The sequence below is a fragment of the Rhopalosiphum maidis genome, chromosome 3 (assembly GCF_003676215.2).
Source record: "Rhopalosiphum maidis isolate BTI-1 chromosome 3, ASM367621v3, whole genome shotgun sequence".
NCBI lineage: Eukaryota > Metazoa > Arthropoda > Insecta > Hemiptera > Aphididae > Rhopalosiphum > Rhopalosiphum maidis.
In genome coordinates, this window is record NC_040879.1 from 10,012,127 (window position 1) to 10,032,113 (window position 19,987).

At 40.3% G+C, this 19,987-nt stretch overlaps 1 protein-coding gene across 2 annotated transcripts in view; it reads right to left on the bottom strand.

Annotated features, from left to right (window-relative positions):
* LOC113559647 (scavenger receptor class B member 1) overlaps window positions 1–19,708 on the bottom strand; it is a 28,525-nt gene extending 8,817 nt beyond the window's left edge. The window contains exon 1 of one of the 2 annotated variants that reach the window (XM_026965401.1): window positions 19,037–19,708. In XM_026965401.1, coding sequence (XP_026821202.1) covers window positions 19,037–19,097 — 61 coding nt within the window. In that variant the 5' untranslated portion in view covers window positions 19,098–19,708. Of the gene's footprint in view, window positions 1–15,637; window positions 15,687–19,036 lie in introns of those variants that run through there. The other variant, XM_026965402.1, reaches the window with a different exon arrangement.
* Window positions 19,709–19,987: the final 279 nt, after the last annotated feature.

The following is a 19,987-nucleotide window of genomic DNA, read 5'->3' on the forward strand; positions in this document are numbered from 1 at the left end:
AGGCAGTCAACTTGTTTGTAATTCTATAGTTTCTGATCGATGTGAGCTCTAAGGTTAAATTGTATAGATCTTAAAACCGCAGAGTACACATAAATGTTACAAATTTTTTTAATCAAATTTAATAATCAAAAACTATTTATAAATATTATTGTGAACATCGCAATTGCATCTTGAGTGGCTAAAGGGACGGATAAATAAGTTTATTAAGTTGTCATAAGTATAAGCCGAAAAAGCAATTAAATCTAGCTGTCAAAACATGTTTCCGTCGATGGTGACTTATAATAGAATAGTAATTTATTTTATTTTTATAGAGGTAATCTTAATTTATGTTTTGCTAGAAGCTTTTTATCACATATAAAAATATGTACATATTGTTTTAATTTGTAATTAAAAATGGTGATAATTTTATTTAAAACATAAACTAAAAGAACATAAACAGAATAACTTGCAAACAAAAACAACCTTAGCCGAAACAAAAATAACAGATTAAATTCTATTCTTTCCGACAAATTAAACAATTTTAATCAGATAATCTATTTTAATAAAATAAACTACCACCGTGTAGATTTCTTTGAAAAATGACGTATCAACATGTACAATAACAATATTATAGGTACTCGTATTTCAGTGTACTTCGAAATTGCCTATGTGAAATCCCTTAAAAATCGTTGCACTGTTTCGTCCGTAATAGATCCACTTTAATGTTGTTCGCGGTCGGTTTTGCGAGCCATGCAAGGACGATGCGCCGAGTTTTATTTTGGCGTATAAAATTAGGGAAATTAGCAGTTCGTTAAAAATTGAACTCGATTTGGACATGACGTGTTGTAGTACTACACGCATAATATAATAAATGTGTATGACAAATATTATTTCATATTATAAGTATACTTTCTGATTATAACGGGCGTGAAGCAAACCAGTTGTAATATATTAAAACTGTACTGCCGATAATGATATATCTACGTACTATATTATGGAAATAGAAAAGTGTCTATCACAACGTTAGCCAAGTCGTCTATATACATAGAGGTATAAACGCCATTCGTATTCAACGTTTGTATAGGTACAAACCACGCGTACCTATAACCAAACCGTACAGACAAATTACTCGCAGGTCCGTACACGCGCGAATAAGGAGTTATCTAGCTACTCGCTAACCACGTGAGCGAGGGGGTCCTCCCTGCGATTCGTCGAGTTCAATCCGAATACTGTTTGCGCTAACGAGCATGATATGTGACATAACGCATTCGAGTTGAAAAAATATATGCACTTCACCATTACGACCATCTCGCGATGAATAATAAATACGTCCACTTAATATTATAATATTAATATGCTACGTATTTTGGACGTGCAGTACTCGTCCTCGGACCTGATTGTATTACCCGACTATATATGCACACACACAGTCGGGGCAGTCGTCGTGCGTTTATACGGTCGTAAATAGTCGTGTAAACCGCACCGACCTGTCGTGTAATTATTGATATTAATTTATGATGATGATGATAATATAATATGCGATATCTGCCGAGGACATCGCGGACGTCTGCGGTCGCCGCGCATACCTATAATACCTGCAGTATATGTTATACCATTCGTTCGCCTGACGTCCTTCTCCGCGAAAACTAGTATATCAGTGCCTAGTTATATTATTGTTATTATATTATTGCGAGTGCCAGAACGACGGCGATGACATTCCGGTTTTCTTTTTTTCCCCGTACCGCGTAATATGTATCATTATTCATTTTTTATATAATGTCATTATATTATTATTATAATGTACATAAGCGGTAGAAATACGCTTTCCAATATGGTCATAATTTTTTTCACTTGTTCGGTGAGCAGTGTTCACCTCCAAAAAATAAAAAAAAATATAACTCTGCCGAAAAACAAACAAACAAAACGACGATTTTCCACCGGTTTTTTTCACACTTCCGTCGCTTTACCGGCGTAAAAGGCCATCACATAACACCGTCGCGTGACAGTCAGAGGTCGACAGCGTTTTTATTATCGTCGAAATTTTTTTCCACCCGCCACGTTTCGTTCCGCCGAAGAAGGAGTGTGCAGTAATGAAAACAAAATCGGAAATACGACAAAAAATTGTCGCCCAACCTTCCGCTTTGCATACGGAATATTATACGAAATACCGGCAATGTTATTATTATTATAAACGAACAATGACTGTATACGCTACATACTTGCAAGTTGCAGCAATACAACAATTATACGCGATTATTATATTATATTATTATGTTCTACTGTGTATTGTACACACGCGCGCTATAAGTCGACATTTCCGATCACGCACCGTATCGTCGTAATACATTTATCATTACGTACGGCGATGAGATCGGATTATGGTTTTGGTGTCATCAGCGCGCGGCGTCCGTGACCGATATGAAACGGCGCGGGCTAGTTGTCATGATGAAAACCAAAAAAAAAATATGCAATAGCGAAAATATGCCGCTGAGGCTCGACATAATATGATGTAATGATTGTGTTATATTATGATTACAACGCGAACGGGGGCCAACCGCGACTTAAGTAAAAATATATATTGTTTTCGCTATCCACCGAGGCGGCGCTGACCGTCATTTTGCTATGGAACATTTATAGAAGTGGTCTCCAAGAATTAAAAAATGTTGTATAGTGATTTTTCAGAAAGGCATTTTAGCATAATCATTATTCAAACATTTAGTTGAAAAAATGACAATATCTACTAATTAATTTGAAAAGCAATCTTTATCAAATCAATTACGACGTAGAACCTTTTTAAAACAAAATGTATGATTGATGAATATTTCAAATATTTGCTTGTTACTTATAAATTTATAAATAATTAGTATATTATCCTTAAATTCAATTAAAACTTAATAGAATTATAGTTTATGTTTATGTAGGAGTAATGACTTTCTAAGTAATTTTTTTCAAGTATCTAATCAAATGTTGTGATAAATCAAAGAAATAGGTACAAGTATTATACATTTTGAACGTTATGCGTTTCCTAAACAAACATATAGAGCCTTTTCTTTGGTCATGTGTATGTATAGCGACTGACATAGCTGATAAGTACGTGATAAAATAATAATGAATTCAATCGAAAATATTAGAAAATTGTTGCCATTGTTGTGTGTAATTAATAACTATACTAATTAACTGCTTATATTATACGCAGTTAATAAAAGTTATCTATAATAATAAGCTTAAAAGTTAAGACTTATTAATGATTTACTAATCTTTTTCCATGCTAAAAAAATATCAAAATACATTGCGTAGGTTGTATAACAGATAATTAAAATGCATCGTCTTAGGTGTTCTACTTAAATTAAACGTAATGAATTGTATTGGCCGTGATGTTTGTATATATTCGTTAGAAAATCATTATATTATTATCGGACCTTTTGTATGAAACACTTACAATTTGATTATATTTTGTCTTGATTTTTTTTTTGCTTTTAATAAGAACATATTTTGAAATCAATATTTTAAGCGCCACTGATTATTTATTTACAATATTATTATATACGTCACGAATACCGTTGAATGTGTGAACGGAACAGCGTTTTACTCTACACGATATTGCAGTGACGCGCGCGTGGGAAATCCACATGGACGGGGCCAATAACCGGTCGACTTCCGCGATGTGAAAAAATGTTATCGCACAACGTAATATACGTAAAAATATCTACGTAGATAAGTACGCCGGTGGCTGTATTAACGTCACATACTAACTGGTTAAGATATATTTTACGTATATCATATATGCTGTGCGTCCCACGTGGCGTGGTTTGTCCTCGTCAATAATTTTTTTTCTAATGCTCTTTTCCCGAGGTGCTAAAAACCGAAAACATTTTTTTGATTTTTTAAAAATATTAGAGCTCAAATTTCGGATTTCAATATTCGGATAGTATTGGAAAGCCGGAAAGGTATGTATTTCAAGTTTAGAGTAGTGTCAACGCCCACATAATAATGCTGAGTGCTAAGTATACGGCGAACGGGTAAATAATATGACGGTAGACGGTATATTTGTACGAGCACCGGTGACGTTGTTGAGACACCCTGTGCATACAATATTTATTGTCATTTTAACCTACATTATCATACACGGGGACGACATATCGTACACGTAGTAAGTATACAATAATAGTTATTTGAGATACCTATATACAGGTGATTCCTACGTACCTTTACCTATATACCGTTCGTCGACTATCATATATATATATGTAATATACGCAATGCGTGTGCGGTTTGACCCGGCCCGACCGAAGACCGTGCGAATAGTCCTCGCGCCACAATCTTAAGAATACTATAAAATGTCTATATATTATTCAGTTCGCGTACCTACACCACAATATAAATACATATTATATGCTACTACTCGCATGTATGTATATATGTATATTATATGTATATGCGCACTTGTATATACTGTGGCACGATGCGTAGGAACGGCTGGAGATTATATTATTATTGTTATTACTGAGATACGGTGGGTCGGTCATACATTATAGTGAGTGTACGTATAATACACGAGTACCGTTACGCCGCCGACAATATTCATAGGTATACATAGGTGCAATCGAACCGCGAGCGCCGCGTTGCGTTCCTTAATCGTCGACTTCGCGGTGTACACCACGGGTACACCTATAATAGCGGTGTTTCAATGATCGCGAGGGTTTGAGATGAAAATCTCGTGTACACGTTAACGCGTATCGCATATAATTATTTTGATTATATATATATATATATATTGAAGATGGCGTGATAGTGTCGACGAGTGTTTTGCTATTTTTTTTTTTTTTTTTTGTTATTGTTGTTACTCGGAGTATAGACACGCAACGCTAATATTTTGTTCCGCAGTCGTACGTCGACCCGTAGAAGATTATGGCTACCTAATGTTTATTTAATTTTTTCGCGTTCTCTCGAGTGGGTATTTATTATCAATTTTTTTCCTTCTTCGTGAAAGCTTTCGTCGAAATCGGTCAAGACGCATTTTTTCGCTTTGCCGAGACAGAACTCTGTAATCGAGAGAATATAATAACAATAATAATATATTATAAACCGATACTGTTGGTCGGGCTTACACGCAGCCGCCACCGCGGTCTTTGCATAACTTCGACTGATAGAGGTGACGGAGGCCAAGCGACACGGTTCGTCGTCCTGGCTGCGACCGACCAATAGCAACTGCATTAAAGCATCGTTGTACGCGTTTCTGCGGTAGGTGTAGTAACGCTATATATATACATATAGAATACTCAAATGATTAATGCTCGAAATGTAATTAAGACCGGCGTCACCTCGGCTCATTAAATTATTTTGATCTCGAAACGGTCCGATTACTGCGCGCAATATATATTATGTGTGCGTCAGGGCGAGACTAGACGTCTCGATTGTCTCGGACTAACCGGCATAATAATTGACGGTCCCGAAAAAAAGAAATTGAAAAATAAAGCGTATAGGTACACACAGTATTCAAAAATCGGACTAAGCAATGAGTATATAATAATAATAAGTCTTTAATTGTATTCATCTGGACCTTATACGACGTCTTTACACAACACTATCAGTCACAAACGATAATCTTTTTTTTCTGTACGATAACCTTAATGCTTGGCCGGCACTTAGTTTAAACTGGGAAAGATAAGACATCTATATAATTGTATTAAGCCCAGTTACGTCTAAGAAATCGCACGTATCGAACAATATTGTTAAAATAAATTCACCCATTATGGTAATGTAACTGTTGTGTTGACGTGCCGTTTAAATATTATAATACATTACACAATTGCACAGAAGACAGAACGTACATTGCACGGGTACCCAATGTCAAATTTGACTTATTCGCGTTCACAAAAATCACATAATATTCTGACCTTATTCTTATTCTATACCACGCCATCACTAGCCAGATTTGATTAAGGTGTATCACGAGATACACCTTTATTACCAGAGCCACCGCTTATTATGCTTATAAATATATACATACAGAAATAGTGATACCATATTTAAACAGAGTATATTCACGAGTACGTGCCGTGCCACAGTTACACATATTATTATATTAACCGCGATCGTGTATCCGATGCGAACTGTTACAATTCATTCATCGGTGTATCGAACTTGAACGATTTCAATTTCTCTGTTAATTCAATTATAAATAGGTACTTTCAAATACCATAAAATAAAAATAAAACGTTAACATCCGTGACACGGTTGTTTTCCCCGCTCGGCCTATACGAAATATTACGAGTATAATGACATTATTATACATACATATGTATACGTGCCCCCGTAGCCTCGTCGCCCATCGGTGTACGATTAATGTGAATCAAACAATTTTTTTCTTTCGATCAGCGGAAAAAAAAAACAAAAACAAATTGGTCACTCGTCGGTCTACTCGGATGTGTACAACATAATATTGTATTATATACCTATAGACGCGAACGCAAGTCGGAGAAAACATAACAATATTTCATGCCACGCGAACGATGGGAAAATAAATATTGTCGTCTTAAGAAGACGTTATATCCGCATGTGTTGTCTCTGTCTTACTAATGTAGATCATGGCAAATTTTCGTTCAGCAGAACACATTTTGTGAAGAGTTAGCTTTAATATCAGAGTAAATTTACCCGTTATCAAGTATAAAGGTAAAAATATTATCTAAAAAATGTCGTATCCTTTAATTGATATTATCATTTTAAAGTGAGTTACGAATAATTTAAAAATGTAATATTTGTGCATAGCTATAACTCACTTTAAAATGATAATATCAATAAAACGATGTGACATTTTCTAGATAATGTTCTTACCTTTAAATTTGATAACGGGTACATTCACTCTAGTATTAAAGCTAACCAGCAGAATCAATTTTATGCTGTTTAGCTTTTTAGTATACTAGAGTCAATTTATTATACCCACCTATATACAAACTCGAAGGCATAATAATATTATCTGTATGGTATCGCATATGCTTTTATTGATATTTTAATTTTCGAGCGAGTTATTGCCGTGTAAAAATGTATAAAAACTTTAAAATACTCGTAACTCGCTTTGAATTTCCAATATCAATAAAAGCCCGCGAGAGATGCCTTAGATGACGCTTTAGTTTGATAATACGGGAAAATCGACTGTGATGTAAAGCATAAAATCGATTTAAATTCGCCGCGTTTTACGTATGTTTTAGAGTATGACACTGTTAAGCTTAAAATATTATGTGTTGTTGCGTCTAACGCCTGGCCGCGGTCGGCGCGAGTCAAACAAACGTCGTTGTTATAATGTAAGTTGGTACACGGCATTCGAATACGATACTATAACAGTATAATATGTACAGTGATAACGCGTGTGTAGGCGCGTGTGCGCGCACGTACGGTGAAATTTAAATATCTTATTATTATCGGAGAAAATCGAAACGAAACCGAACACTGTGAGACGGTGGCACGCGCCCCAAGGACGCCGCCGCCGCCGCCCGATCGACCGTGTCGCGCGCTACACGCCAATTAACCCGCCGCCGCCGCCGCCGCCGCCGCGATACATTTTCATAACGGTTCGGTGTCGTGCTACAGCACAGTTGTCGTTTGTTGCGCGCGGAAAGTCGCGGCGAGGGGTGGCGGGTGGCGGGTTGCGCGGTGCCCACCACTGTACGATATTGTAATATTAATGTCGTTACATCGGCGATCGCGGGCGCGTGACGGCTCGCGTGGAAAATCGGTTTCGTAACGATGCGACGGCCGACAGTCGGCCGTCGCCGGTCGCGGGTGTGATATTATTTATAATAATAACAATGCGGCAAGAGCGGAATAGAATAATGCGCATAATATTTCGTACGCGCGCGCGCGCGCAATATTTTTATTGTGATCGGATTCGGAGGCGGATCGATTTCCCGGAACCCCCCGCGACGCGTTATCGCGATAATAAGTTATGATCGATCGTACGTGAGGCGTATTTCGTAATCGACACGTCATAAGCGCGATCGGGGGGGGGGGGGTTATTTATTTTTTATTTTTTTTTAGCCTTTACGGCAACGCACGTATACCGATGTATATCGGTGTGCCGACCGCGTGGTGTTTTTCCCGGACCTTTAAAACGAAAGTACACGCGTACATTTTGGTAACGAGACCGTAACCGTCGAGATTCCCGTTCGTGAACGATTTTCACCTATTCGCCGGTAACGATTACGCTGTACGAGGGCGCAAGTGCGTCGGCCGTTGTATAATATTATTCTTATAGAAATTGAAATATCGAGTTCAATTCGAATTTCATCGTTATCCCTCAAGAGCACGTTGCACACCCACATGCGGCGTGTTTTCTTCGTTTCATACATAACATAGACGATTTTCGTTCGATAGAAGCACAGAATCGTTTTTACGTCGTTAGCTTTAGTGCAGTATTAGAGCGAATCGGCCTATTATCAAACTTGAAAACATTTTTTGCTATCAGTGCTACCTGCCCACCTCTCTCGTCGGTGTTGTACGATATTTTGGTTGTTAAGCGTTTTATGAACATTTTTATATTTTAGTATTTGTAGTGATCACCGTGCAGAACGCTGCGATCTTCACCGGGTTAATGATTTAACGACGTCAAACGTTCCTAGTTAGCTAGAAGAGGTGGTTGTGAGAAGGGTAGGCAATAATTAGTAGAACAGTTACGTTTAAAACGTAAATAGTTGTGATGATTTATTATTTGTGAAACAATAAAACAAATTAATACAGATTACTGCTATTACAAAAGTTTACCAAGACTATGGGAGTCGTGAGACTATCGCGTGGCTGTGACAAACGTCTCGGTCGAGCAATAGTCTTATGTATGTATAGTGCTTGGTGCTTCGCTCGTATTCATACGACGAACTGCTGTATGGTGGGGTGGCGTGATATTAATAATAATATGCCTATTATGGAAATCTACGTGGTGTCCCGCGGTAAATTACAATACTCGGCGTAAGACGGAAAAAACGTGTTATTCCAATGTTACCCTTTAACCTCCTTATTTTTTGGAATGTATATCCCACTTGCATGTACACCGTATGCCAATGACATATATGTTTTGATTTACCGGAACAATGTACTATACTACGTATATTTCACGTAGGTACTCGTAACTCGGTTAAAAATTAAAAAAAACTGTTGAAAAACCGACGAGAAAAAACAAACCAAGTTCTTATGCCTTTACGTTTCATCGTACGGTCAATCCTGTCTAATATTAACGGTAACAACGCAAAAACGGTTTTATACTGGAAGCTAACACGTCGCAGTGTAACGTAACAGCGTGCGGGTGTACTCCGATCAGCATTTTTAAAAAAATACTCTCTCCGGCAATCTCTTCCGGTACCCATACCCAAAGTATACGATTCATGCGTGTTGCTTACTGGGATCGCGTTGGGCCTCCGCAAACGAAATCCGTGAACGGCCCACGACGGTGACCGCCGCTCTCCCGAGTATGAACAACAGGTTTTTCTTGCGGGACCGCACGCCACGGCGGTTCGACGGCGGCGACGCCGACGACGTCCAGCGCGACCGCCGACGGACAGCGTCGCCCCCCGTCCACCGGTGCGCCGAAGTCGTCGCGTCGCGTTCCCGGCGCCGGCGCATCTTCTGCTCGGCACGGGCGGGCGGCGGCCAAGGCGAACAGTAATCGGAGCGCACCGCGGAGGAGCCGGTGGACGAGGTGTCGCCGTCGCTGTCACTTTTCGCGCCCAGCTCCGGGCCGCCCGTCGCGGTCGTCGACATCGCGCGCGAAACGAAAAACACGACCACACCGCGGTAACGGTGTAACGATAAAAACGTGGTGCGTATCGCGTGCGACCGTCTCGCCGTTGCGCCGTCACTGCACGACTGAGCCTTTGCGGGCGCGCGCGCCGCGCCGCGCGACTGCGGACGGGACGTGCGCTAGTACACGTACGCGTCCGGGTTTTCCCGGGACCGTCACGTCGCGGTATATTCAGGCTCAGGCGGCATTACGACGAATTCATATGCCGAGACACATATTCGTCTAATGTCACGATGTTAATGTATTCATGTGATTCCGTCGGAACGACAACAGCGGTCGTAACAATGTATAATACGACACGTAGTATATGTAATTTTCGCGGGTCACCCACCCCGCGGCGGTACGTGTGCGCGCTCACGACATTAATCCTCCGCGGTGTGTACAGATTTACGAATATGTAGGTGGTTTTCGAAGAAGAAAATAAGATGACAAGACACGCTCGTTTTTTACCGATCCGTTTTTTGTGATGTCGTCGCTAACCGTGTGCATATATAGTACAGTACAATATACAGTAGTAGGTATACGCATTGCATTTGTTTTTGGTTTCCGATGATACCGACATTGCTTGTGAAATCGAAATCCGCCGCAGTATTTATCCACATGATAATTATTGTAAGAGAGCATACAGCTCAATAACATATCATTATAATTTATTACACAAACCAGGTGATCGATGGACGTTTTTATTCTTATTATTTTTTTTCGTTTTCGTTTTGAGAGAACGTGCAACGATTTATTTATATTGGACTGATAAATGATTTCAAACGAATTCCGAAAATTGGCGAGGGAGACACTTTACTACGTACGTTAAGATCTATATACATGAATGATTTACAATAACCCATGTTCTAGAAAATAAAACTGTTGATGTGTGCTCGCGTCTCTCGTTTGTGGAAATTGCCGTTCATTGACGTAATTTCAGTGACTATAAATCGTCGTTCGAGGCAACGGGATGCTGCGAGTTTTCGGGGAGATAATTGAAAGCCGATTTCTCGACTCGCAATTAGGGAATCCGAGTATTCGCGCACAGACGTCCTAATCGTTAAATGTTTAAAAACTAAAAGATTGTATACCTACGTCTGCGTTGATGGATATGATATGTGTGGCGTTCAAACATTTCACGCGAGTACCGAAATGGAACGGTTTTTCGAAAACGTACCTAACATAAATGATATCGAACACCCTGTATCCATCATTATATGTCCGCAATAACGCCGTATACAATGTCACACGTGCATCGGCGCAGTGGTAATACTAGGTATGCGCGACGGCCGTAAAACAATACCGGTCGACATTTTTACAATAACGGTAGGTACGTACATTTATTATTATTATACATATTGCATTGACGCGGAGATATGCAGACGACGTTATCGTGTCGACGGAGTGTACCTGTATAACATTTCACGGCGATCGCGCGCTCGGCACTGCAGCACAGCGTGCGCTCGCCTTAAAACGTTAACCGTACGCGTTTTCGCGGTCGAAAAAAAACAAAAAAAATCACCGAGTATAATCTCCATAATATATACCATATTATAGTGTTATGTATACACACACACGCACACCAGATCATGCGCCGATACACTCATATTTTTAAATTATAATAATACACGGCCGTGCGAGTGCGGCACGTCAAAAGGCGTAATGATAATATATGATAATCTCTCGATTAACGGCGACGGTTGCGACGGGCGAAGATTCGACTGGTGACCGTGGCCGTGGCACCGCTGAGACATTGTTCGCGGGACACCGACGTTAATAATAATATAATGTCGCTTATTATAATTATGTGTAATATATATATAGTACGTGTATTATAATATTATAACTATATAAATTATATTGTACGTGTATAGGCAGATTTAAATATATTATTGTGTTTAAACAGTGTTTTACGGGTACCCGCGGCGAGGGTTGTGCGCGGTGACTAATTGTTGTGTTACAGCGGCACCGTCAATATAATAATGTGTAATCACGATCATTAACGCGTCGAGTTTGCCTCTATGCATATATTATAATATATATAGTTTACATAAGTATATTATTATTATATATATATATATATTACATTTTTATTACGATTTAAAGTCGGAACGACGAGAGAGGCACGCGCTATTGCGCGACCCACCCGTGACACGTGGCTGACCGAGTTCGATAATTTTTGTTTTTAATATTATTTTAAACGTTCGACTAGCGATTCCGACTAGACTCCAAACACGTGATACGTTTGATATTGTAACGGCGACAATAATACTTGTAAGCTTTGCCGATTTTGCCGTTATTTTGCGAGTTTAAAGATACACGTCGTCGTTTCTACGAGGAACGCACGTTATCACCCTTCGTTTACATAGGCCACGATAATAGTATTGTACGATACGGAATATTATCCTTTGCATTGACATACACGCGAGAGGAAATCGCTGTATCTATATTATGTTCACGACTGTGCAGCATTGGTATACTTATACACACTTATATAATTTATCTAATATTGTCTTATTTTCCGTTTATCTATTGTCATCCGTGATATCGAAAATTTTGTTTCGTTCAGTGGGTTTTTTTTTCTAGTCATTTGATTGTTCGTAGTGGTTTTTGTTATAACTAATAAAGAATTCCCAAAATTGTCGTTCTGAAGAAAATGTGATATTTCGCAAATTAACTACTGATAAGAAATACTGTTTACATGTTTACTGTTTAGTCATTTAGCATACTAATGTGTATGCGATGTTAATGGTATTTATTATTTAATCTTTTGGTTGGTACGTTTTATTTTCTTAATTATTACTGTACCTTTATACCTGCAGCTAAACTACTTTATACCGATTTCGCGTCGGATTAAATAAATACATTTTTATTCCACACTGCTTAGTAATTTACACTCGTAAACATTCTGAATCGAAATTGCGTGCGAGAAATAACTCAACAAAAACCTGTAACTACGTAAGTGGTACCAAATAGAAAGTATCGAACTAGTTGCGCGTGCATGAGGATATAACAATTTATACATATAGGTACTATGAAATACGACGTAATAAGTCGGATATATTGTAGGTAGGTACTGTAATTAGTATAATTGCGAATAGTTAAACTCTTTGTTAAATTGAAAATAGGCGTTTATTGCAGGTATATAGTGTGACTTGGAATGTAACATCATGTCGATTCAGTGGAAACCGCATATCAGCACACCATTTCTATGTGTAAGCAATAACTAATAAATATTATGTATTTTTGTAAATTTGTAACACCGTGTTCTATGGGTTTGTTAGATATTATAAATTAAAAAGTGATGAACACAAATTATATTTAAGTCATTGGGTTATGAAAATTCAAAACACACAACATATATATATATAATAAACTTTTTGCTTTTAATATGATTATATTGTTAAAAAAAAAAAAAAAAACTATAAAACAATCTGCATCAGTATGTGCAGATTATATATGACAACTTTAAAACGTACACTAAATTTTAGCGTTTACAGTAAGTCAGCAGATAACTGTATTCGATATTATGATGAATATCACTACATCATTATAGAGACTATAGCTAGTGCATTAGATGATGGTGTTGATAAATTGTCAGAATTAGTTTCTATCTATTTTGTTAGATGGTATGAAATCGTCATGTACAATGTTCAAGTGTTTAACCAAGTCGTCATAGCTATATGATCTAGTTTTACTTAGTATACATAAGGGTATAGTATAATGTAATTTTAATGGTCGAAAAATTCATTGATTTTTTATTGTATAGTATAATATTGGTACTTGAGAAAACGGAGCTTTAGATCGAGTACTTTGTATGTCATGTCAATCCCTTTGCACCCTTGCGCATGTACATTTGCGAGCGTTAAAGTCATTGATCGTCACATCATGATATCGAAATCATAGAAATCGTATGTGACCCGTCCCGTATGGAACAATAATGCACGAAACCGAAAACTTCTATGCACATAACCTTATGCATATATGTATATAAATACGTTCAAATGTCGTAGTACGTCTAAATATCTATAGTCGTTTATTGTCGCTAAAAAACTTCTACGACAACGGCAGTGGTGCAGTTTTTGAGCAAATAAGGGTTGTGCTCTCTCTCGGGCGATATGATGTTACTGCAAGTCATTATATTAAACAGAGATCGATAAATGATAGAAAATAATATAAGGTAATAACCGAACAAAAATTACCGATTGTAGTTTTATCAATAGTAAATTTAAATTTGCGTAGACACTATTGACAATATATATAAATACAAAAATGCAGTGGTATTGTTTTAATATGAAAGTATTAAGTGAAATATCAAGACGTGAGTACCTACCTACCATAGATATCTTCTCTCGTCATCGTACAATTTACTACTGACGACCGTTCAAAAGCGCGTTTAAAAATTGGTCACCGTATAGGTACATCACGAATTATCAGTCGGGATTATTGGAGATATGTATATATATATATACATATATATAATATTATGGTCGTGACGACAATATTAATTAAAGGCGAACGTAGGAAGAAGTGAAGGAATCGAAAATAATATCCTAATGTGTTAACACGATAACAGCCCATTAGCGCACGGTGGTTCACCCAAACTATTACGCACTCGCCCAGTTATAAATATTATGTTTTTACGGCGAAACCGTATATAATAACACATAATAATATTATAATGACATTATCTATCGTCTGGTCAACGCGCATTATAAATTCCTCGTTTATTGCGGCAGAGTGTTTATACGATTTCGTCCAACGAGCTCGTTAACGGACGTCAAAAAAAAAAAAAAAATATCAACGCGTCTCGCTCACGTTTTTAGTCCGCGACAAGACATGTTTTTTTGATTTCGAACACGACAAGGTCAGCGTGGATGTCGATGTTCCTCCGACATAATATAATATTATAACTTGACACTATCGTCCAGACGCGTAGGTACGATGTGCACGTATTATATACACACATCACACACGCGCGTGTTAAATAGACAAACTGTAAATTCCTTTGATTTCCGGCTTGGACTTGTCTATACATAACGTACCCTCTTGTGAAGGTAGAATGTAGATTGTTATAGTATAATATATTAATATCAATAATTAATAACTATGATATGTGTACCCCGTTTGCCGTTTGGTTACGGGCTTATATTTCTTTATCAAGGGACGGTCGAGGATCTCCGTTCAAAATTCATAACATTTTATTTGAAATCTAGTAAGCTGATGTCGGCGGACACGAAGCGAGCGAGTATAGTTCTATATAACGTCCCGGCTAACGCGGATCTTAGCTACACGCCTCACGAATCCGAGACGGTCGACTTTTATTTTCACGGTGCAACGTATATTATGATAGAATGTCGGTGGTACCTATGACAAATATTTACGGCAGCGCGATGCGTCACACGATCATTGTATATTATAATATGTGTGTAGTGCACGAGCGTGCCGTTTTTCATAAACAATTTACTAGAAATAAAAAAATTTAACCGTCGTCACTCGTCGACTCATTACTAATGACACAACTAACTAGGTGTGTTGATATTATATAGATTATATATTATTACTTTACTACGTATGTTGTGTTTTTGATTCCATTTTACAAATACAATATAATAATAAATCCAACAGACCTACAGTCCATTAAATCATACAAAAACCCAATCGTACGTTCGTGATTTATTGCACTAAACTGCTGAACTGATGACGACCGCTGTTAGAGTCTAATACAACTTTTGATAGATATTTTTTCTTTTGCTACAATAAATAAATAGTATTACTCAAGATATTTTATTATTCTTTCGTGTTTATTTATATGTCATATAAAGACACATATTTTGGGAAGACATTTAATTTATTAGAAAAAAAAAAAAAAATGCCACGCCAACATACCTCGTACAAGTCGATCTTTTAATAATACGCTCATCGATGATGTCTCTCACCGACCTTTTCCAAAACAAAAGCAGCGCGTTCACAATTAATGATACTAAAGGCTACATTTTCTTATACTCGATCTTTGTTTTGTTAATGTTATCTGTAGTGTAGATTCTATACGATCGTTATCTGTATTTATGGCTGGTGACCGTTGTACGCATATGCATATATATATATATATCATATGGGTGCAAAGGTGCGACCGTTTCACTTGTTTCGTGCACAGAATTCGCGGGATTGCTGTTTTTTCGCTTACGGCGTTAAATCGTCGTCGACTCGCGGTGCGGATAACGTCGAACGCCGCGGCGGCTGCAGATAAGGCACGCGCGCTGCGGGAAGTGCTCGGCGATACTGCGCGGCGGCGGAAGTGCGTCGTTTCTACCGTGACGAAACCGCGGGACGCGATGTGACGTCGACGGGACGATAAAATATATATTTTACGCGGTTACGTTGATAGCAATAAGAAAAAAGATTTTATAAAAACCTATGGCGAGCGGACGTGAAAACCGAAAACGAGAACGTTTGTACGGTCGTTTCATAGTCGTAGTGCGACGACGACGACGTTGTTATTGTTATTGCAAACGTTTCGGACGGATTTCGATTTTCGCGCACGAACTGCAAATGGAAAACATCATTACGACGACGGCGTCGAGGTCGTATCCGCCGCCGCCGCCGCCGCCGCGTCTACAACACGGGTGTATTCGCCGGCCGGGAGAAAAGTAAATAATATTACGTTATTTACACGTTGTTGCGTCCCGGCGGCGGCGGCGACGACTTACATTAAATAATATAATATTATTATGTTATAACGAACGATATTATTGTGCTCTTCGGCGACGCAATATTTATGACATACCGCGGACACGTCTCGACAACAATCCGATAACAATAATAAAAACAACGACGGCGGCGGCGGCGGCGGCGATGACAATGCCCATATACGCGTCTCGTTAAAACGACAGTATAATATTTGATATTGTGTCGTGTGTACAACGGCGGCGGCCGACCTAACCGTACGGCGTGTACAACGTCATGATACGGCGCGCAGTACGGACACGCGACACGACGATACACAATATTGTCGCAGTCGTGTACGTGGCGTTTTCGTCACACACGTGTGCGGCTGCCGCGCACACGAATCGGACGGCGGAGACGTTACGACACGGCGCACCGAGTCTTGTGACACGACGGCCGCGGACCGCCGCCGGTCGGACGGACACGCGAGAGACGACGAGCGGACCGCGCCGCGAGAGAAAGTGCGGCCGCGAAAGGCATCGGAGAGAGAGAGAGAGAGAGAGAGAGAGTGCCGGCGGTAAAAAACAGTCGTCGTCGCGAAGGTCGATGAGTATAAAAAAAAAAAAAAAAATATCTCAAGTGCTCACAGTTATAATAATATTATTATTATTGTATTATGTAAATTTCACCTCCGTATGGTCGAAATACCGGTAGTACTGGTATAACGCGGGCGGTTCTTGGATATTTTTATGTTATGATGTAGGTGCCTGTAATGTACGTGACGTCGCGTATACGCGAGTCGGTAATAATGTGTATAACATGCATATTTAATACTACTTAATATTATTATATTATATTATTTTATATTATACATGTATTACGATGGCGGTCGTCCTCGGCGCGTTCGTCGAGCGACGGGCGTTATGTAACTTTACTTTTTCGTGTGCGCGACGAAGAGACTGCAGCGAGTAGCCGTAGGCCGGCGATCTGTGGGGAGGGGGGGAGAGAGTGTCTCGGTGGAGCAGAGAAAATCGGATCCGATCGTTGTGTAGCTCGTTGTTACGTATTATTTTATCTTTTATTACGGTTTGCTAATCAATACCGTTGTTGTTCGGCCGTCGCCGTTGTGGTTTAAAAAAATTGATCAATCGTTTAATAAGTATATTACGCAGGTATAACTATTCTCCGTATACGCTCCTCTATATTATATGTTATACGACCGTCTGGATTACGACAGCGAGCTGTGCGGGCGGCGGCGTCTGACGAGGATGTAGGAAAATAATAATTATAAATAATATTATATCGTTATTATTATTGTTTTTTTTTCGTCGGCACACGATGGCGGAAAACCGCGGATGCCTGTTACGACGACGACAACGACGACAAAGGCTATACAATGTGAAATAATATCATAAATCGTGCTTATTCGTCGTCGTCATTGCCGCCGCCTGCACCGAGTGCGGGTCACCGCAGCTGCAGTGATTGCATACCTACCGTGGTATAATACAAACTACATGGACCACTGTTTATATACAAGTGAAGAGGTGCAGAAAATAAGTGACCGAACACTGTGTATACCATAAAGAAATAATCGGCCAAAAGTCCGGCCAGTTGGACGCGACCGCGAAACAGTGATAATACATATTGCTACTGCAGGCGAGTTAGATGGTTCGTCGAAGCGCGACGACTGCAACTTACAGTCCTATCGGTCTGGCGGGCGGGTGGGTGGGTGTGGACCGTAGAGATGAATATTGACGAAACCGGTTATGTTGTGAACCTTCACGAATGTGTGTGTGTGTGTTTGCGTCGATCGGTTAGTCGGGAGAGAGAGATAGATAGGTATGTGGCGATGTCAGTGGTGTCGCAGAGGACGGTCAATGAGACGAACGGATGGAGAGCAAGAAATGTAGATGGACTGACAGTGACTGGGAGAGAGAGAGAGAGAGAGAGAGAGAGAAAGATCGAGAAGAAAAGAAAACTACGAGCGGTGCAGGCTGGTTCTGCTCTTCGACAACGTTCCGGATCGCGTGCACTCGGACCCGCGACGACGGGTTCGTACGTGTATATACTATATATGTGTGTGTGTGCTTTCCGTACGATTTACGTTCGATAAACACACTTAAACATACGTTAAAGCACTCGCCCGCCTATACGCTCAGTAGTAATACAATAACAACTTTAACGCTGCCCGACAGCCGATAACGACACGATAATAACACGCGAACATAATAATATTAATAATAATATTTTATTATTACGGCGAGCAGCGTTAATGCCGGAGTGGCGCGCACGCGTGTGCACCGCTTTAGATTTCTCTTCGCGGGGCCGGTTGACCGTGTCGCCGCGCGCGGCCGGTTCCAGCCCGCGCGGGTATCTGGCGCGTGCGCTATTGTAAAACCGACTAATCCGATCGACTAACTCTGTACGGTTAACTAGGCAGGTAGGTAGGCAAGCCGTCCGCAGAGGAGCGTCATGGGGTGTGTGTGTGTGTGTGTGTGTGCCGAACATCGGGGGGGATAAGGAAACGATAATAGAAAATTTAACGCGATTTAATGAAATATAATACAATCATAATATTTAGGTGAAATAGAATATATTATTCATATTGCAAATCGTACTTACACCACTTGCGCAGGAAACTGCTGGTGAGCTTGGTGCACAGCTTGCCCTTTTTGTTGTGCATCTCGACGGCGGCGGTCGGTCGGTCGGCGTGTACGTGTTCGTGTGTGGACTCGCGGGCTGCTACTGCGGGCTGGCGTGCGTGTCGGTCGACTTATCGACGAGAGTGTTCACCGCGAGAACATCAATCCCACGACGACGAAGAATTACGGTGTATGGGGCGCACCGCGAGGCGGCGGGCTTTCGGCGGACCGCGATTTACGGACGATATTACCGTTGTTGTTATTGTTGTTGTTGTTGTTGTTGTTGTTGTTGTTGTTGTATTGACGGTTGTGCGGCGTGCGATAGGAATAAAACGTTACGCGGCGGTGGCGGCGCCAAAGGAGAGAGAGCTGCTGCTGTTGCGGCGTTGAAAGTGCACGACGAAGAATTTACTATAACGCGATCCGTACGACGAGCGCGCAGGGGAACTGCCGTGTGCAGTAGGCACGTCGCAGTCGACGGTGCTGTGTGTCGCGCGCGAAATGCAAAACGGTTTCGTTTGGCGTTCGTCTGACTGTATCGGCAATAATATTATTATAATTGTGTTTGGTGTGGTCGGTCCGCGCGCTGTTCTGCGCTGCGGTATATGTGGTGGTCGGGCGGCGGGTCGCGATAACAGACTGACTGACTCGACTTGACCGACGGACTACAGCGGCGGCGGCGGCGGCGGATGGCTCTCGCGGCGCGCGCGACCTCACTCCCTCCCTCGCCAATGGCCGACGCGCTCTCACCGCCACGACCGCCGCGACCGCTCTACTCGCGCACCACAAGAATATATAATTTACAAGACGAAGAATAAGAAGAAGAAGAAGAATAAGAAGGTTACGTCGTCGCGGCGGCGATGGTGACACGTCCATAACGTACCAGTTACACACACACACACACATACACACACACACATGCACACAGGTC